We start from the raw sequence: 22,042 nt of genomic DNA on the forward strand, positions 1-22,042 counted from the left end.
TGATGGTAGGAAGAGGTTAGGGATTGGTTGTGAATTACGCAAGATAAACGGCACTGTCATAAGTGGTCTTAAATAGGAGAAATGACTCCAGAATGCCAGACTGAAAATTTAAAAAAGTAATTTAAGTTCCTCTTTTAGACCTTGTGATCTATGGGGCAGATGATCTGATTCTATGGCCCACGGTTAATGAGAGTGTCATGTGGCCAGCACAACAGCCTTTACTTTTCCCCAAATAATGTCAGGTACCTATTAGAGCTGGGTGAACTCAGAGGCGCCCTAAAGATCTTTAAAGTAAAAATCCCATTATTCCCCAGGATTCGAACCCGGAACCCCCAGTTTGGAAGCCAAGTGCTTTACCACTCATCAGCAGTGCCAGACTGAAAGGAGGTGCTATTGTTAGAACACCATTTTATATCATTACTAAAGTCTACTATATTGATTTCTTTCAATTTCAAGTTGATTTTCTCTATACTGTAATAAATGTTATATTTAGTTTAAAGTTTTATAACTTAAGATATATTACGCTACAGCAGTTTAGTTGTCGATTAGGAGTTTGGCACAACATGTCAATGAACGTCCACAACAGCCACAACTCAAGGATTGTTCAAAGAAAAATAAATCTGGGCAATGTTCCTAAATCTAATTATCTCCCATCTTATTTACTTTTTAAACTCAAAAGCAGAATTTTAAAAAGTCCATTCTAGAGAAACAAATTACCAGTGTCATAAATCTGTACAGCAGCAATATATAGTGTCTTCAACTAGGATTGACATTGCAGACAGAAAGCCAACTTTTGTTGACCAAATTTGGAATGACTATGCACCAGAAGCAATGAGAAACATTTGTTTGATTAGTCAAAGTGATAGTACTACAGAACAAACATACACTTCAAATAATAGAGGAGCTATTGTTATACAAAGCCTATAATTATTTTTTCTGACTCGTGGATAAGAATCACAAACTAAGTCATTGAGCTTGTATTGTATTAACAACATCACTTGAACTTCCCATTGGCTTGGATTATAATGCACAACTCAATCATTGATACAAACATGTGAGAAATCTAACACATAAAACAGAGATCTACAAAAACTGAGATCTATGACTTGACATTACATGCATAAAACATTCTAGCTTGGAGGGGGGAGGAAGGAGGAGGGAGGAGAATTTGAAAATCCCCCCAAAAAGTTTTTTTTACATTAAATATCAAATGTTATGCAAAATGCAGGGGCCCTCAAAGAATGTCAAGCCCCTGGCTGTCTATGTGATGACCTCCAACTATTTGGACACCAACATAGCTAAAGTCAGAGCAAGTTCTCCATACATTATCCAGCAATAAAGTTGGGAAAGTTACACTACTCTAGTTAAAAGGTTAACACAATTTTGGGAAGGGGGGGGGGAAAGAACTTTGCTGAATATATTAACTAAAAACATAGTTTTGTTTGCTCAACGTTTCCTATTGAATAGTTTATTTTTTAAATATTGTACAAGAAATGAGTTTTTTGTTGTTATTTTTAAAGTAATTAGGTCTCTTTGTGTGAAGTGTGTGTCAAGTATTTGGGTAAACTTACTCCAAAATAGATTAGGGTAAAAAATACTTTATCTTTGAAGTGTAAAGAAAAATTTACTAATTGTCTTTAAAAACACTTTCAAACCCTAAACATTTCATTCAAACAATGACCAGGAATCAGAAACATTTTCCCCTTTCCCATTAAAAAAAAAAATAAGAAAGAAAAGAAGTTATACAAAAACAACTCACATTTTAATATAAAAAGAGGATATGTACCCCCCCCCCCCCCCATTTCCAGAATCTTAATTTTAATAACATTCAAAAGACAGGAGGTGATTAAACAAACTTTGTAAAAAAAAAAATTATTTGTCAAGTTTTAATTTCCATTTTTTTTTTAAGCAAGATGTATGTCTTGTTCTTGATGAAGTAAATTTCCCCTTTCAGATCTTGTGATCTGTGGGGAAGATGATGTAAAGGTCATCTATTTCTGAGGCTGATGGTTAACAATGGTGCCATGTGGCCGGCACAATGATTAATTGCCTTTACTTTTCCCAAGCTAATGTCAGGTACTTATTAGAGCTGGGTGGACTCAGAAGCACCTTAAAGATCCCAAACTAAAAACCCCAGTCTTCACCAGGATTCAAATCCTGGACTCTGGGATTCAGAAGTCAAGCACTTTACCACTCAACCACCAAGCCTTCATTCTTGTTGTAAGCTTGACATTAATACTGAAGCATAGGATTATCCTTTTTTTAAATTAGAAACTTAATAAATATGTATCAAATAGAAATGCAGTGAGACATACATATGCAACAGTGTTGTGATATGAACTTCATGTTGACATGGTACACAGACTTGACATTCTCTTGTTATAGCCTTACAAAAAACAACCTGCAGCAGTGTTCAGTGAATCACAAGTTATCAGAAAAAGTTTGTAGCAATAGAACAAGAATCAAATCTTCAAACTAAAGCTTTGTTCAATGTCTTTATTGCTTCACTGACCTACATAAGATACATCCTTGTACAAGCAATTACATAATAAGACACAACCTGTATCATAAATTGGCTTCATTACATCAGAAATCTTTAAACATAAGGTATGCACCATATTATCAGCTTCACAGGTGCACATAACAAATGCACAGATTTAAGTCAGAGCAAAACTTATTAGTCCAGAAAAAGGAATAACCCTAAGATCACTGATGCAGACAGTAATGAGAAGAAAAGATTTGTCAATGCAACACTAAACAAAAAACTTCATTAATTCAATTGTTCAAACATTTAGAACACAAATTAAACTCATACACAGTCTAGGCAATACACTGATGAGGATATTTGAACTAATTTAGGCCACATTTCAGCTGAGAAAACATATCAATAAGTGGACTGAGCCAAATACTGGATAAACATGTCATGTAGGTCATTAGAATGTGAGCCAAGATTTTTATCAGTAGAATGTGAAACCATATTTAAGTGAAATGATCTAGAGATACTCAAGAATGTGAAAGGACTTCATAGGGAGCCCAAAAGATTAAGTTGTATTAGACAACAAGGATGGACACAGTTATTATTCACTGGCAGGTTTTTCTTCTGAGAGAATTTATAACAAGTTAAATATTGAAAATAGTTTTTAAAAACCTCACTTATATTGAATGAAATGGCAACAATTATTTAGAATCAATCCCAAGTGTAAACAATTGATAAAGTTCTGGGCTTTTACGTGTCTGCTAACATGCATGTTGACAAGAGTATCACGCTTTGAGGGAGAGCACCATTGAATCTTTCATGATAGCAAAACATATCTCTTGTTAGCTCAATACATTTTCCATAAGAAGCAAAATTAATTAATAACAACTAATTCATTAACTAGTTTGTTAATATTTTTATTGATTCATGTGTTGTCAGCAACAATAAATAATTGCGCAAAGTTTCAACTTGATCCAAGATTAGGAAGTGGGAGAAATAAAGTGTACAAGATTCTGACCAGAAAGACAGAGTGAGTTGATATAAGTGAAGTAAACAGTAATATAAAATCATTGATTCAATTTACTTTAGCAAACGTTTCATACTGAAATTGTCAGATTCTTGAAACATGAAAATAAAGAGTTCATTTGCATTAAAAAAATTAGTCTCAATAGCATTAAGCTCCCCTTTTCCAACCAAATCATCAAAAGTTTTTTTTGAAATGCTTACGTAATACATCTAACTTTTTACACACACTATTACAAGAATAGAAAAAAATTATCACAACAACTAATGCAAGAGATTGACAGCACTAGAAGAGCATAGTATGAAATGACAAAATAGAAAACTCCAAGTTAATCTGATTTAAGGTTACCAGATGTCCAGCAAAAGGATGACATGAGTTCATGTCCTCCATCCACTAGACTTTTGCCTACAGTGTGAAAATGTCCTGCTTTCATTCTGATGTTTACTGCAGTGGCATCTTTTCCATTCATCCAATTCAATCCTTTTTATCCTCTAGTTTAAACACATTATCACAATCATAAATAGCAGAAACAGATGAACCTATATTTAGGGTTATTTAAAAGAAACTTGTTTAGAGCTTCTCAGTCTCATGATCTGTATCTACATTCCCTGGCAGAATTGTAATGTTAAAAGAGTGATTTGGCTGATCCATTCAAAGTGGATAAAAGAGAGATATAGATCATCTATTGATTCAGTGAGATGCATTTTTCACATATAGAAGAATAATCTGAAGAGAATGTGTGAGGAATTCCAAGTGTATGTTTGTGTGAATAATACAATGTATGACTGTTCAGGACATCTTAGCACCACAAGATGTAAGTAGAGTTCTAACCCTCTACTATTGCACCAAGAAGCTAGGTATTTACACCCATTGTTGCCAAACCTGGAGAAGTCTTAGGCTTATATCTAAACTTTAAGGATGCGTAAAAATCGACCTTGCTCTTTTGTATCCCTCATATATATATTTAAAGGTGATGTAAAGGTCATCTGTTTCTGTGTCCCTCAGTTAACAAGGGTATCATGTGGACAGTACAATGACTAACTGCATTTACTTTTATCCAACTAATGTCTGGTACCCATTAGAGCTGGGTGGACTCAGAGGCTCCCTTAAGATTCCGAAATTCAAAATCCCAGTCTCAACAGTCTAACTCAAAACCCCTGATTCAGAAGTCAAGCACTTTACAACTCAGCCCCCTCAAATAAGATTTTGTTATAAATTCTCAGCTTATCCTCTCTAACACAAAAACACATTATCACACACACACACACAGAAAGCATGTAAAATAGTTAAGAAAAAAACTTCTTTGTTTTTAAGGATTCTATGAATTTTGTAAAAAAAAAAAAAAAAAAAAAAAAAAAAGCCTAACAAGTGTTTTCTTGACTTTACAGCTTAACATGCTATTCATATAGAGTGTTAAAAAAAACACAATGGTAGACTCTAATGATTCATTTTTCAAAACATCTGTTTACATCCTATAGGCTAATCAAGGGTCAAAGGTTACCAGTTGACAGCTGATAATAAGTCAAAACAATGAAGACATCAGTACTTGTCAAGTAATGTCTTTAATGATAAGATAAACAGCATTTGAACAGCCTCAATTGATTGAAGACCATTTCAATACAAGACATGGTCATGTCTGTAAGTCTGGCCAAGTTTCTTTCATTTTTTTTTTCTGTTTACAATTATTATAAAAATGAGCAATTACATGGCCATTTTTCTTGAATGCCTTTGTAAAAGCTTAGCCCCCCCCCCAGTTAACTTAAAATAAACTCAGCAATAACTCTAATCAATAATGGTTCTAAACCAACTTTAAAATATCTGCTATCTGTTTCTAGTTTACATAAATGGCTTGAGTGAAACTCAAAACAGAAAAAACTATTTGCTTATGGCTGGACTAGAACTAGTGGAAATAACACAAAACTAGTTCAACATTAGAAAATGGATGAGTATTAATACTGGAATCCCATTAAAGAAAGGCTTTTTTTTTCATCTATAAAGAATTGCCAATTAAGTGTTGTCTTAATCAGTATTGAATGCAATTATTGACGACATAAACTCTTAGATATAAGACATAATCTTCTTTGTTGAAGAAACAACTTTTTTTAAGCTAGATTAGTTTTTTAAAGCCTGTGACATACATTCAGCTGTGTGTGGCCATCACAGTTTTTGAATAGTTGTCCTATAGCACATCTTCATGCTCTCTCAGTGTGCTAGGGTCCTATCTCTTTTGTGGACCTGTAGGGGGGAGGGGGACGGAAACACACAGATCACAGTTGCAAATGGGCCCCATGATAACCAACTGACCACTATCACAAATTGCAAACTGAAACTTTATGGCAAAAACTAAAGGTTCTCACAACTCGCAAAATGACCATTCTTCAGGGAGCAATACCAGAAAAAAAAATGAGGCAGATAAAGAAAGGGATGGGAAGACAACATCAAAGAGTGGACAGGCCTGTCACTGGAAGAGATTCTACTTAAGGCGAAAAGACAGAGAGGAATAAAGGAAGATGGTTGACAGATCATGTGTGGTGCCCCTACAATTCAACTGACTAAAGAATAGATGAATGTGAAGGTATCTGGGAGAAGGTTTCTGTGCTGCCTTTGGGCGCTCAGCAAGCACAACTCAGCTTGAGTTGGGTTTCAAACTTATGTAACAAAACATAAACTGCCCAGAAAATCATTTTTTTACAGTTTACAAGATATTCCTACAAGACACTTATTACCTTATAAGATATACTTTATTCAAACACAGTATTGCAAAGAACATGGTTAATAATAACTTTCAAATAAAAGTGGCTAGTTAAATAAGAATATTAAAGAAATGACCATGAAAGAAGATTTAAGAAAAAACAAGCAAAAATATTTTTAAAATCCTTTTCTGAAAAGCAAAGCTTATCTAAGGGAAAGAACTATGCCCTTAAAACTATATCGCTCAATTATAGTGTCAAAGTTATTTCCCTCAATTGACTGAAGGGTTAATTTTTTCATTGACTCCTGTTTTGTTAGGTGCAATAAATAATTGTTTAAAGTTACAACTTGATCAGAGAATGTGTATGAGAGAAATAACATGTTCAATAATCCAAGGGGATGAAACCCTACATATTAATCATAGCTGTGAATACTAAATGATTAATTTTCTAGTTAGTATCAAACAAAATAATTAATAATCAGTAATTATTTGACTAATTGTTGTTTTTTTTTCATTTTTTAGTGATTTTTAGTGGGCCACTGAAACGACCTTTACATAATCTACCAAATAGATTCCAAGGTCTGAAAGAGGTTCTTTTTACCTTCTCTATCAGCAGCTGTTTACTAGAGTTTGATAATAGTCACTTTTTAACACAACATGATCTACAAATGACACTTTATACTAAAACAAATATCTGACCCCTAAAACCTCTGATGGTAAATTAAACTCAAAGAAATATGACTTATCTTATATCACCTGCTTACCTTTTGAAAGTCATCCGACGTAGCTTTCATTTCTCTCCAGGTCTTGTTCAACAACTGTATACAAATACAGAAGAACTCTTCAAATGGCTTGTCATGTGTAAAGAACATACTGTAGTAGGTCTCCCCATCTTCTGATGCTGGAAACAGAAGAAAGTGACTGGCTTCAAGTCTGAGTTCTCAGAAAGATGAGAAAAGTCCAGGGGTTTTAAATTGTAATTGAGACCTAAAACTAGCAAGTTATGTATGAAAGGTTTTGCCTTTCAGATTTAAATGTTTCAAAGTTAGAGGGTGAACTAGAATTAATGCATTAATAGTAGCAGATAGTCTGTGGTGACATAGCACTATAACTACATTTAATCACCTCAATAGTAAGATACACATTATATATTGGCAGATTCAGGAAATGTCCTTAAAAACTTGTCCATACCAGAGATGAAACTTTCAAGTTCAATGCCCTAACTTCTTGAGCACTAAGTCCTTTGTAACCCAATCCCACCTATTGTGATAAGATGCTTTGTTAACAGCATTAACCTTATGTAGTAAAATATGATAGGAAGTTAGCACCAGTTTTTTAACTTTTATACAAGAAGAGCTTTTGATCAGAATGAGAACAAAAGCGTAGTAACTTTTTAAAATGAAAACTAGATGTGTGTAGCTTTTTTTCTCTGAAAGAATCTTAAATAAAATAGCCAATACCGCTGTTCCTGCACAGGAAATTTGAGTATTTTGAAGCTTTTTTTTTTATTCTAAAGGCATTAAAAGTTTAAATGTTTTGAAACTAGACATATATTTCTATTTTTCAAAGTTTTTTCTTTCTTTTTAGGGAATATATTTATTCTTTTTAGAAGTGTTGGAATTTAGAGTTACCTCTCTTTATTAAGACTTAAAGATAACTTTTCAGAACGGAAAAAGGAAATATTATGTTAATGCATAGCGATCTAAGTTAAAATAACCTTGACTTTAGTTGAATACTTACGAGCCTCGCCGATTTTCAGAATTTCACATAAAATTTTAGTCAACATCTTGCTTGCCTGTACAAAAGGACAGTCATGGTCGTCTTGCCTTGTTGAGTTCTCGACAATGACCTGAGTTAAAGAGAGAGAGAGGAAATAATGGAAATTTAATGCATCAATGATTGAACAAAGTGACAGTGCTACTGGCCAGAGTTCTGTGGAGAACTGAAAATGATAATCTAATGAAAATAACCTGCACTGGTCTCTAGAAAACTCTTTGACCATGTCTATTTAGTTTACATCTTGAGTGTATGAGAGTCAGGCTATCTTAACAGTTTGGGTGGTTCTTCAAATTTAAATATTCTTATTTTAAGCCTGAGCAATATCATACACTGACTCATGATAGATACTTGCTCTTGTATACTTTATTTTTGCTAGGAGGAGAAGCCAGTTTGAGCCACTAGGCAATAGTGTAGAGCAGGGGTTCTCAACTTGTGGATCACGACCATTTGTCAAGTTACCTAAGACCAAAGGAAATTTGGGTCTTTAGTCTTTTTATCAACGGAAATATTTTATGGTTGTTTCTAACAAGAATATTTGAACCATAATTGGTATACATTTTAAATTTCTGATAATAAAACAAAGGGGCATTACTCAGATTGATTTTATTGTGATAAATTATGAAGAAAAGTCTGTCAAACATAAATGTAATAAAAAGTGAGGCTGACATATTTAAGAGGACAGATATTTTGTTAAGAGGATAAAGATGGCACTTTGAGGTAGTGAGTGTAACATCACTGTTTATTGTGAGACATGTTTGTTCCACTGATAGTTACAGCTTTGTACTGAGTTTGATGCGTTCAACATGTTCTGCTATTTCACACTGATGTGACATACTTGTCGAGAAGCCAAATTCTAAAAAAGTGTTTTTTTTTAAATCTTCGTGAAGAAGTTGTTTTTTTTTATTTTACCAGAAAGCAAAAAAAAAAAACAAAAAAAAAACAACAGAAAATAGCCTACTTGGTAGACATCTTTGTTCCTATGAATAATTAAAATTTTTCAATTCATTATGCCTTGATTTGTCTGAAAAGATCCGTTCGTCCAAATGAAACTTCAACTTTGACAAACAAAACTGGATGAAAACTTATATCTTGCCAATTTTATCTAAGTCATAGAAGAATGGCAATTTATGTCAAAGAACATTTGCACTAGCGTGTGAGTGAAAATTCACCAAACTTCCAAATCTACATGACATCCTGTTTATACTTTCTAAAGGTGAAAAATGAAGATTTTCCAGAGACATTTCAGGAAGAGTTTATTGAGCTCGTCAAAAACGATGCAGCTAAAAATTATCGCTCTTCAATGTCAGTTACACAATTCTGGATCACGTGTTTGCAGTCATATCCTATTTTGAGATTGAGTTGGTTCTTCTTCAACCATTTCTAACAGTAGGCTTATATCTTTGTGAAGCAGGGTTTTCCAGACTGTTAGTTATCAAATCTAAATAGAGAAGTAGACTTGATGCTGAAGATGGCATTCATTGTGCTATTACAAAGACTCCCACAATAAAACAAACTTCCCATTATGTTGGCGTATTTACAAAGTTGTAGAAATGTAGTTTAACTTATTTAATAACATCCTCCATGGTTCGCCGTACTTTTCAAATTGTCACACAAGCACAGTCAAATATAAAGATAAACATAAACTTTTTGTTAGCAATTTAATTATAAAACAATTTTTTTTTTTACACTAGTTACATTTACATAAAGCTTTTGCTGTGTTCAATTTCAACCAATGAAAATACATCATAAATCAAATAAAGACATTCTGATAACAATTGCATAACATTAGCTTATTTTCACTTACCTAGGCCCATGAAAGAAAACAAAATTATGACAGTGGTCACTGCCCAGTGAGGAATCATATTAGGAGGTTGCGGCACTAAAAAGGTTGAGAACCACTTGTGTAGAGTATTTAGCTCATGCAAATACTTGCAACAGAGAAATGTTTTTAATGTTGCTGATAATGTTTAAAATGCCACCATGCAAAATAAGGAAAGAAAAAAAAAAAAAAAAAACTAATCTACATGTTAGTGTAAACTCTTGATTTCCTGGATTGGAAAATTCAATATAATCACTTACTTTCATATAGCTTTCCCCGTGGTTACGGGCAAAGTATAACATGACATCTAATGATAATACACCAGGTGGAGCAGCTACAAAATCTTCTATTGGATTGTTGATATTCTTGAAGTAAAAACAAATAAAATAATGTATATTAAGATTAACCTAAAATATGTACATAAATTCATAAATAAATGAAAACTTAGTAATGGCCTACTGTATAATACATGCCAATGGAGTTCTAAGCCTTTAAAATTACACCTTAAAGTACCAGAAATATACATTTTTATTTTAGATAATGTTTTCCAGTATTACCTCAAATCCCATTTTTTTATAATCTTGAGCAGAGTTTTGTGTTTTTCTGACTGTGTTTATATTTGGGTCTCCTTCTACATCAAAGGCAATTCTACGCAATTCATCTATCTCTCTAAGAATTGCCTGTCATTAGACAATAAAGATATTTCAAGAATGAATAATATTACAACAATGCAAAAACAAATTACTTCAATAGTAATTATTGGTAAAAAAAAAATAATAATAAATAAATATATTCAGACTAAATAGCTTTTGATTATTATTTTTCTTTATGTGTAACTTATGAAATTCGAAACTTCTTAACAATATAATGTTTTCTTTTATATTTCACCAGATTAGATAAGTAAAAGTGAGACTAGAATGGGGGTGACTAGAATTAACAGGCTCAAAATATAAGAGTGTGTATGTGTCAGGGCACATTCTGAAGCGGGTCTTTCTAAATCAATTCAAAAGTCTATGTCTGAGAAATTATGATGAGCAGGTTAAAAAAAAACAAAATGGGAGTTCCAGAGCGCAAAAAGATAGAGAGAGAAGAAAAGAGAGATAGCGGGCTGTGAAATTTCATTGTAACATATATATTAATTCACCAGCTAAAAAGTATGTTAGGTTGATCGTTAAAATGAGGCCCGTTTATTACAATATTTTAAAAAATAAGAAGGTTTTCCGGCCATAATAAACAATATAAAGCCTGGGAACAAAGAAACGGATGTAGCCAGTGTGTACTGCTAGTATATACACACAAACATTATATGCATATAATGTACATATTAATTTTCCGTTGTATAATAAAAATATTTTTAAAAAAAAGGAATAAGTTTTATCCATAATGAAGGATTGTGGCAATGAATAGTACAGGGGTGCACTAACACTTACATGTCTATTTTTACTTTAACAAAACAGGTAAATAGAAAATTTTTTAATGTTTTATAAATAACTAGACATCCCTAATCTCACAGCTCACATGGTCATGTATATCCACAGATTTCCTCATCCTTTCCTCATTCAGATTTAGCAGCAAGGTCTGGAGTACATAGAGTTCATGGGCCATGCCAGCACCAACATTCTGACCTCGGATAACATTCTGGTAAAGCAAACAAGTCATATTAATAGATGAGAAATTACAATGTATTTTTAAAATGTTACACTACTCTGTAAGCACAAGAAAGATTAAGCAACCAAGTTGTCTCTTTCTTAAAATTTATTAGACCAAATTTTAATCCAAATTTTCACCACATTTTACCAACTTTAAAATTTAGAAAAAGTAAAGCTAACTTTCCTTAAAAAACCTTTATGCCTAAGCAGTTCATGAGTGGTAATATTTAATTTTGTAAAGTTTAAATTGCATTTGTTTCCACTGGATTTTGATCCGTGGAAAATAATAGGTCATTGTGTTAGACACTTGACTTTTGAAACCTTCCAAATAATAGAAATAGTTTGTAATAAAAAAATTGTAAGTTACACCACAACATACCATGAAACTAGTGATTCTTTCATGAAAAACATTTGATTCAATACTATTAAAGAAAAAAAGGAAGATAAACTGAATATAAATTGTAGATGTTTAATAAATTTTTCATCCAATATCTAAGATATTGGTAAATTTGTAAAAAGTTTGTATCACTTACGCTGAGTATATTATTTCTCATTCTTTGTGTCTGAAGAGTTTCTGCTATTTTCTAAGATATTGGTAAATTTGTAAAAAGTTTGTATCACTTACGCTGAGTATATTATTTCTCATTCTTTGTGTCTGAAGAGTTTCTGCTATTTTCTAAATGAAGAAAAGATTTCATACAATTGTTGTTATTTTTGTACTGACACCCTACATATCAGTAATATAACATTTTCATATAAAGGACATTTATAGACATATAAGTAAAACTTAAAGAATGGATATAAAATTATTTACATATAAATAACTCTTTATTACATAAACATTGGCTTTATTAAAGATAACAACAAAAAAACCTTGAGTTCTTTAAGATTAAAAAGCTGTTGAAAATCAGAGAGATAAAATAAAGTTTGTTACTTTTCGCTTGACATCATCAGCTTTCATGAACAAAGCATTGATTAGAGCGATAGCATTCTTCTGTACATCTGCACTTTTACTACAATTTAAGGAAGAAAAAAAAAATGATTTTAAAAAAGGTAAGTCTATTAAAATATTTAGATTTCTATATATTGAAGACCATGGAAATAACATGGAGAAATATTATCAAAGTGAATTTAAAATGAATAAAATAAAATTATTTAATAATGAAGAAATATGTTCTATAGAAAAAGTAATTTAATTGAAACTATTTTATTTATATATAACACTTCTAATAGTGAAATAATAACTCAAGATTTATCATCTTGGCATGGAGTTGTAAGAATCATTCCCTAATGTAATAAACATTTCAAGGATGAAGATTGGACTCAGAGATAACAATACAGGGTCTTCCTTCTTTTAGATATAAAATAAAAGTCTGCGAGTGTGTCACAGTCTTAGTTGACATTGCATGATCTAAAGTTCACGTCATGTTAATAGTTTAAAAGACACGTGGAATTCCTGATGTAGAAAACAGGAAGTAGAATGAAAAGTTGACTTTGAGTTCAGTCAAGTCAAGTCAAGTCAGTAAGGTCTTGCTCCCGGTACAGGAAGGTTGGACGTTTCTTCCTGGACTGGTGGATATGTATGCATATAGCATGAAAGTCGAAGGACTAGTCATTGTTGATTAATAATATTTGAGAGTCGATTTCATAATGTGCTTATTGGATATTAAGGTATTATTCGTATTTCAATGGATATCTATAGTTGAAGCTCCAGTGTCACTAGTAATTGTTCTTATTGTTACCCGCTGAGATGCGGACGTGATTTGTTGTTAACGTATTGGATACTTTTGGTACCGCTGTTATGCGGATAGGATTATTATTTCTTGACTTGTAGCACTAACAAGGAGTGCAGTATATTATTATTATGTTGTAAATAAAATCTTCATGTTGTCTGCTGAACGGACTTGAGTCAGTCGTATAGTGTTTGTCTCGTCACGTGTCTAGAGCACTTCAGGAAGTAAGAACCCAGTATTACACCATTCAATCAGCTTCTGGTATTCGTCTTGTCATTCATTTACATTTTTGGTAGCCAGTATGTTGTGTGCTAGACACGCACGGACTCAACTCAAACACCACTCAAGCGAAACCAGTCACAAGTATTCAAGTAGATCACCATTGAACTAACCTGAGCCTGCACTTTTTCACCGGTTGACCTGACCCGTATTTACCAGAGTCCACTTTATCATTGACCAATTCGAACTTAACATCAATAGCTTGTATATTTAAACCTGGTCAATGCTTATTTCTCCACTATTGTCGACATCTTGAGATTTAGCACGGCGTGACATCACCATCGGCAGAAACCGAAGACAGTTGATACATTTGTGTGGGTGAAAAACTCAAGGCGTCGCTCGAAGACAGCTGATACATTTGTGTGGGTGAAAAACTCAAGGCGTCGCTCGAAGACAGCTGATACATTTGTGTGGGTGAAAAATTCAAGGCGTCGCCTGAAGACAGATGATACATCGTTTCCACGTGAGCGCTCGTCACCAACTTTTGACACGCTCTTGCATTGTCGAGGTCTCACCTTACATTGCTATACAGAAGGTCCTCCATTTAGACCTCTGTCCACTTATGGTCATTCTAAATTTTTCAGAGACTTTACATATTTGGATTATCTAAGCTGAAATTTTCCACTTAAGTACTGTTGGATTATTTATACGAATGTTCAAGTACTTTTGTATTATTGATCTTTGACGTTGAAGTTGGACTAACTTGTACCTATTGGCGCTCTCCTAGTCATCGTTGTACGCCGAAGAAACACGTGCCTGCATTACTACACTTAACTCTTGGATTATCTTATTGGATTATTTGGATTACCTGTTGGACTTGTGTTAATTGTAAAGGTCAAGCGGAAATATTTTTTGACATTACTTGAGCATTTGAGCCATCTTATGGCATATGACTGGATTATTTTACTACTACTTTGATGCTCACATTGATGTGTATTCTCAATCGGATTACTTAGTTACCTTACCCATGGATTATTACTGAACTACTAAAGCTGTATTTGTATTTGACAAGCTACAAGAGAGAAGGGGATGAATCTACACTAGTCTACAAAATAAAGAATCTGTAAGTAATAATTAAGAATTGGATATATGATTAATAAAGTACATTAATTTTGCTGTGGTATAGCAGTAATTGAAGTTGATTATATATAGAGTTAGTGATTGATAACTCTTGGAATCATATTAAATTGTTTTTCATTTTGATATTTGTTACCTTAAAGGGCGGATGGCGTGGGTCTGTCTTATGTTTTGAGACTGAAGCGGCACAATTTATTTGTTCCGTTCCATTTCACTTCATCTGATAGGGATCTTTAGGGATTTTCTTTTTGTTCTCCTAGTCCTAATAAGGTCCGAGTAGACCAGCCTTGTTCGGTAGGGACTTCTAGATCACTCAGAAATTTTTTTGTTTAGTCGTATATAGTTTTGTTTGTACAATCGTAAGTGTAATTCCTCTTCGTATTCATATTATTTGTTTGTGTAAGTCTCGTATTTGCATATTTGTGATTCTCTTGTCAAATTCTTCTATTTATTGATTTCTTTTAAAGCAGACTGTATTGTTATCTATATTGTTTTTGTGTTCGTCACTTATCCTTTAATTTATCTCTTTATTCTCTTATTAATTTATTTTTTTTTGCATTTCATTTTTTCACTGCACATATAACATGTTACAAAGATATATTTGAAGTAATAATATTGTGTACATATATACTATCACTTGAATTAGAGCCTTATTTTTTGAGCTCTTGTACTTTTGTATTGACACATTTCTCGTACTCTGATTATTTTGTTGGTACATTTTGACGCAACACTTATTACTATTGACTCATTTGTACATTGTATTTGGCACACATTGATTACAAACTCAACACATTTATTGGCCATCTATTATTTAAATATCAAAGATACATGCAAAGTGAGACATTATTATTTGTATTTTGATAACTAAGCACTCACTACACAGTTAATACTACATACAGATTGGAATCCTATATATTTGTTGACTTTATACACGTTGAAGATTATTTAATATTCATTGACATTATACACACTTGAAGCCTAAGCCCATACCTATCAACAATGTCTACCTATGATAAAATCTTGGAGTTGGCCAGAGAAATGGAATTGAAGGGTGAAAAGAAAAGAGAATTTATCGAAAGAGAATTGGATGAATTAAAGAAGAAAGAACGTGAAGTAGCGGAACGAGATGAATGAGCGGCAGAAAGAGCGCATCAGAGAGAAATGAAAGAAATAGAGGGAAAAGTTGAGTTAGCTAAACTGGAAGCTGCAAAAGTAAATCCGAACATATTACAACCACTGACACAGCAAGCCAAACCATACGTTTCAAAGTTCCATAAGTTCAATGAGAAAAATGAAACTCTTGAAAACTACATCGTGCAATTTGAGCACATAGCCTCAACGTATGACATGTCTCCCAGAGATATGGCCAAGCACCTACTCGCCAATCTCGCAGGTGAACCGCTGAACATAATAGCCACCCTGACACCTGAACAAAAGACTGACTACAAGGCTGTGAAAAACAGACTCCTCGAACACTTTGGCAAATCCGAGGACCACTACAGAAAACTCTTCCGAGACATCAGATTGCAAAAGAACGGTGATTACAACAGAATTATTTTCAAAATTAAGCAAAATATCTTAAAGTGGCTTGAACTCTCCAACTGTGACATGAAGAAACCAGACGAAATCATTGATATGTTCTTAATTGACAGTGTACTATTGAATGTTACAGATAACGTTTTCACTTTCCTGAAAGAAGAAAATTAAAAACGAAACAGAACTCATAACTAACCTGAATTTATTCAAAGACAGCCATCCCAATCACACCATCGACAGAAGAGACCATCAAATAGCTGCCACCATTAACACTGATTCAAGTAAATTCAAGTACAGCAACAATAAAACCTGCTTTAACTGTGGCATAAAGGGTCACATAAAGAGCCAATGTAGATCAATCAACAGAAGCACTTTCCAATATCGAAGTGGCTCATATCGAGACAATAAATATGACAACAGAAGAAACAGCAGAACAACCCAAAGCTATAGTCCTAATGATAGAAGAAGGCAATACAACACCAACAACGATAATTACAACTTCCAGAACTATCAAAGAAGACAGCAATACAATACCAACAACTTTCAGAACTATCACAGACAACCCAGACGTGATGGCCACGAACGAAACAGATACAACAGAAATACTTCAAACAGATGGCAAAGTAACAGCAACAATAGAATCCATAGACGCCCTAGCAGTTATGACAACTCAGCCGCAACCATCGACACTCACGAACTCGAACATGTAGCATTCATGAACTCAACTCCAGAAAATAATTCCTATCCATTACTTACAAACCGGCTGGACAACGCATCACGAAACAGAAACATTAGAACTGGAAACACACATGACACTAGTAGTTAGCAAGCTAGACATAGGGCAGCACAACATACAACACCATCACAAAATCATTAAATATCAGAAATATAACTAAACAATGACATTGTTCACATAAGTCAACAACTATAATTATCACACTATTTTACATAACACTAGCACCTTTAAGGACTCATTAGCCAGTACAAGTGTAATTCATTGAATCTGTTGATGCCATATTCTACATATAACTTTAATTGTATTAGTACAGATGACACTTTAAAAGGTCATATGTGTCCAAATTTTTGAAAATATGTAAATTATTTTTTCATGAGTCAATTTGAACAGAACTCAGTCATATTGGAACCTGAGTATGTGACACTATTTATTGAAATGTATTTTTCATTTTTTTCAAATGTACATAACCTTTGTAAATTGTATAAATATGATTGTGACATTGATCTTCACTGATGAATTTATTTTTTCCCACATATCAGTTTTGAAGACTATTTGAGCTTAATTCGAGGCTTGAAACGATATACTTGATGAGAATGCAAACAATGATTTTTGAGAAGATTGTATTTAATATGAGAAGTATTGGAGCATTATTCATGGCTCCTGAAGTAATATATTTGATAGTGTGTGATGTAGACACTGATTTTTGAGAAGATTGTATTTAATGAGAAAATTATTGGAGCATGGCTCGTGAAGCAATACATTTGATGTGTGTCGTAGACACTGATTTTTTGAGGAGAAGATTGTATTTAATATGAGAAATTATTGGAGCATTATTGATGGCTCGTGAAGCAATATATTTGAAGTGTGTGGTGTAGACACTGATTTTTTTGAGGAGAAGATTGTATTTAATGAGAAACTATTGGAGCATTATTGATGGCTCGTGGAGTAATATATTTGATGTGTGTCGTAGACACTGATTTTTTGAGAAGATTGTATTTAATATGAGAAGTATTGGAGCATTATTGATAGCTCGTGAAGTAATATATATAGTGTGTGATGTAGACACTGATTTTTGAGAAGAATATTGTATTGATATGAGAAAATTATTGGAGCATTATTGATGGCTCGTGAAGCAATATATTTGATATGTGTTGTAGACACTGATTTTTTTGAGGAGAAGATTGTATTTATTGAGAAACTATTGGAGCATTATTGATGGCTCGTGGAGTAATATATTTGATGTGTGTCGTAGACACTGATTTTTTGAGAAGATTGTATTTAATATGAGAAGTATTGGAGCATTATTGATAGCTCGTGAAGTAATATATATAGTGTGTGATGTAGACACTGATTTTTGAGAAGAATATTGTATTGATATGAGAAAATTATTGGAGCATTATTGATGGCTCGTGAAGCAATATATTTGATATGTGTTGTAGACACTGATTTTTTGAGGAGAAGATTGTATTTAATATGAGAAATTTATTGGAGCATTATTGATGGCTCGTGAAGCAATATATTTGATATGTGATGTAAGCACTGATTTTTTTGAAAGAACATTGTATTTGATTGATGAAGACTATTAGATCAATATTAATGGCTCAAAGTAATATAATTGATATTGTGTAGCGTAAACTAATTTTTCGAGAGAAGATTGTAACTTATACTTATGTTAAAACAACTTGAGTTCACAGTAAGACATATGAGCCAAATGAATATCATGATAACGACCTTCACGCTTTAATATGCTTATGACTTTGATGATTTAGACGTTCCCCATAAATCATCATTGAAGAATATATTTTCTTGACTTTCATGATTTAGTTGCATTGTCAAAACATTGTCATTATTTTCGTACACAAACCATTGAGACAACATACATATTTATTATAGATATATTTCACTTGCATTGATTTATTTGAGAGAACATTGTCAATATTTTTAAATTTGACCATGTAACCATTGTCAATATTTTTCATTTGATTATGTAACCTGATTGGATAAACTAAGTATATTTGTATACGAGCATTTTTCACGGCTGCTCTCACTCTGTTGTAAAATTAATATTGAAAGCATTCTTTTGATAAATTGAGAATTTACTTTGAAATTTTGGGTAAAGAAGAAACACTTGCTTTTTGAGAAATGTTGACAACTATGAGTATTGTCCACACAGACAAATATTTTTTCAAATATTGTAAGATCAAATGAGACCACAAATTAGTCTCATCCATTTTTTCATTGCATGATAAGACATGTGCAAGAGATTGTAGAACACATTGTACATTTGTATATACTATTTTTTCTCTCAAAAGATGTGACTATACATATAATAGTATTATTACTTAAATTTTAAAAGATTTTTACAAAATCTTTTTTTTGAGGGAAAGGGTGTAATGTCACAGTCTTAGTTGACATTGCATGATCTAAAGTTCACGTCATGTTAATAGTTTAAAAGACACGTGGAATTCCTGATGTAGAAAACAGGAAGTAGAATGAAAAGTTGACTTTGAGTTCAGTCAAGTCAAGTCAAGTCAGTAAGGTCTTGCTCCCGGTACAGGAAGGTTGGACGTTTCTTCCTGGACTGGTGGATATGTATGCATATAGCATGAAAGTCGAAGGACTAGTCATTGTTGATTAATAATATTTGAGAGTCGATTTCATAATGTGCTTATTGGATATTAAGGTATTATTCGTATTTCAATGGATATCTATAGTTGAAGCTCCAGTGTCACTAGTAATTGTTCTTATTGTTACCCGCTGAGATGCGGACGTGATTTGTTGTTAACGTATTGGATACTTTTGGTACCGCTGTTATGCGGATAGGATTATTATTTCTTGACTTGTAGCACTAACAAGGAGTGCAGTATATTATTATTATGTTGTAAATAAAATCTTCATGTTGTCTGCTGAACGGACTTGAGTCAGTCGTATAGTGTTTGTCTCGTCACGTGTCTAGAGCACTTCAGGAAGTAAGAACCCAGTATTACACCATTCAATCAGCTTCTGGTATTCGTCTTGTCATTCATTTACAGAGTGCACAGACATTGAGATGTTCATCTTTGATCATAATGAAGGAGCTTTCAAATGTTTGTATTGAAACAAATTTGCAAAAGAAAAATAAATAGATAATAAATGAATAATATATAAATAAATCTAATTAATAGATGAACAAAGACAAAGTAATGCAGACAAACCTCTCTAAATGTGGAGTTACATTTACTGGTGTCACTGTCTGTTCAATGACATACTGCCTAGAAGAGCTATTTATAGAAAAAATATATCATGAGTAATAAAAAAAAAAACTAAATAAAATCACTTTCAAAAAACTTTAAAATCTAATTGACAAGATTTTAAAGAAGTTCAGAATTGTTATTTTAACAATTCTATTTTCACTTCTTAAAAAGTTATCAAGATACTTAGACAAATCCAGAAAGCAATAACAAGAAAGCTCAAACACATATTCTTTTTTTTTTTTTTTTTTTCAGAATCTGGCATTTTTTAATGTTAGGAATTGGAATGGTGGGTAAGGACTAAACAATATATAGGTTTATTTAAATAACAAAATACTACACTACACAGAAATAGTCCTCCCAGAGGTGCCCTTTTTTATTTGTCAAGTAAACCCTGAAATTAAACGTCTTCATTGTTATACTAATTCCCTCAACAATACTAAATAGGTGGTTATGTTTTTATTAGGTAATACACTTCGGAGATCTATGTTCATCTTAATTTTGAGTTTGTTTTTTAAATTGAAAGAGATTTCCAACAGAATTTAACCCTAACCCATACATGCTAGAATAGTATTTTTATCAAATTTTGAAAGAAAAAATTGAACTAGGCCTACAATGGACATTGATTTTCTTGTTCAAGTCCAGTCTACATTTAATTTTTTTTTATGTGGACAATGCTGTTATACATAAAATAAAAATATATCTGAATCCAAGTTTACTTACCAGTTAAGTACAACTGACTTGAGAATGTCCAAAGCAAACTGAAGGCATGTGGTGTCAGCATTGGCAGTAATATTTACACAATCTGCAACCTAGAAAACAATAAACTTTGTCTGTAAAGATATTCATGCAGTGTAAAAATGTGGGCAGCTTGTGCATCTCTGTAACATAATGTCACCCACTCTAGTTGAAAATTAAATGTGTTCATAGAAAATATATAATGCTCTGGTAACAGAAAATGTTATGAAGTTGGATTTAAAACAAAATTACAAACTTTCATTTCACAAACTTACTCTCTTGATAAATTCAGGCTCCAACATTTCCCAGCTAACAATATTATGGTCCATTATAAGAACAAATGACTGCAAGGTATTGGTCAGTGGGTCACCTTTACTGTAAAAAGTAATAAAAACTGTTTGATATAGCTGAAGATAGTAGTATTCTTTCATCCAAAAGTGTCTATAGAGGTAACGTTTTAATGCAGTGATAATTGCCTAAGCAATATACAGTCACAGTAAAATAAAATCTATATTCTCTTGACATTCAAAGGTATGAAATAGCCTGAGAAAATGGTCTTTAACAAGTTAATAGCTTAAAGAAGAAATGGAAATTCAGTATTACACAATGTATAGACAGGCAAGTCAAGCTTTTGAAAAAAAATTAAACATAGGCTACCTTAATGCTATTTCATATGACCTTTTTAATTACAATTATTATTGACTATCATAATAAAAAAAATCTGGTGTCAAGGCAAATCTATCATAACAAATAAAATCTGGTGCCAAGGCAAATTTATCATAACAAATAAAATCTGGTGCCAAGGCAAATCAAATGGTAATCAAGCAGAATTTAAAATAAGAACTTAATGTTATTTAGGATTATTTTTAAAAAAATAGGAATTAGTAAAATTTTTCATTGAGCCACAAAGTTTTGAACAAGGGGTACTCACAATTTCCCACTTGTGATATTTTCAATGAGAAATTTGTGCCCATCCAACCTGACAAACTCTTCAGCGAAGGTGATGTCAGACGAGAGGAAGGTGAGCTTCCTCAAAGCTTCAGTTTTGTCTGACAACTGCTCACCACTCAAAGCAGCTTTGATCAATTTGGCTGTAAGATGCTGAAAGCAAAAAGAAAAGAGAATCAGCTAATTTTATGAAAGGAATATTAAAATCTTTCACTAATTCTAAACAGCAGTTTAGAACTGTAGTTTTTAAATTTATTTAAAGTGAAAACAGCCTATATGTCAATAAAATGAATTTTATCATAAATGAAACTTAGACAAGATAGCTA

General features: G+C 32.6%; 1 protein-coding gene and 1 long non-coding RNA gene across 4 annotated transcripts in view; one reads left to right on the top strand and one right to left on the bottom strand.

Annotated features, from left to right (window-relative positions):
- The window catches only part of LOC106053840 (engulfment and cell motility protein 1-like), a 77,294-nt gene that overhangs the window by 26,314 nt on the left and 28,938 nt on the right, over positions 1-22,042 (bottom strand). For all 3 annotated transcript variants that reach the window (XM_013209477.2, XM_013209479.2, XM_056034575.1), the window contains 11 exons: positions 21,700-21,869; positions 21,044-21,143; positions 20,754-20,842; positions 19,995-20,060; positions 12,374-12,452; positions 12,065-12,115; positions 11,309-11,428; positions 10,348-10,470; positions 10,051-10,155; positions 7,933-8,041; positions 6,957-7,093 (listed from right to left, as the gene is read on the bottom strand). In XM_013209477.2, coding sequence (XP_013064931.1) covers positions 6,957-7,093; positions 7,933-8,041; positions 10,051-10,155; positions 10,348-10,470; positions 11,309-11,428; positions 12,065-12,115; positions 12,374-12,452; positions 19,995-20,060; positions 20,754-20,842; positions 21,044-21,143; positions 21,700-21,869 — 1,149 coding nt within the window. The remainder of the gene's footprint in view (positions 1-6,956; positions 7,094-7,932; positions 8,042-10,050; positions 10,156-10,347; positions 10,471-11,308; positions 11,429-12,064; positions 12,116-12,373; positions 12,453-19,994; positions 20,061-20,753; positions 20,843-21,043; positions 21,144-21,699; positions 21,870-22,042) is intronic.
- On the top strand, positions 5,032-12,520 carry LOC106053841 (uncharacterized). The gene is made up of 5 exons (XR_001215319.2): positions 5,032-5,138; positions 6,715-6,782; positions 6,997-7,168; positions 11,329-11,431; positions 12,394-12,520. It is a non-coding gene; the product is annotated as an uncharacterized LOC106053841 (long non-coding RNA).

Source organism: Biomphalaria glabrata, chromosome 7 (assembly GCF_947242115.1).
Source record: "Biomphalaria glabrata chromosome 7, xgBioGlab47.1, whole genome shotgun sequence".
NCBI classification, from domain to species: Eukaryota; Metazoa; Mollusca; class Gastropoda; family Planorbidae; genus Biomphalaria; species Biomphalaria glabrata.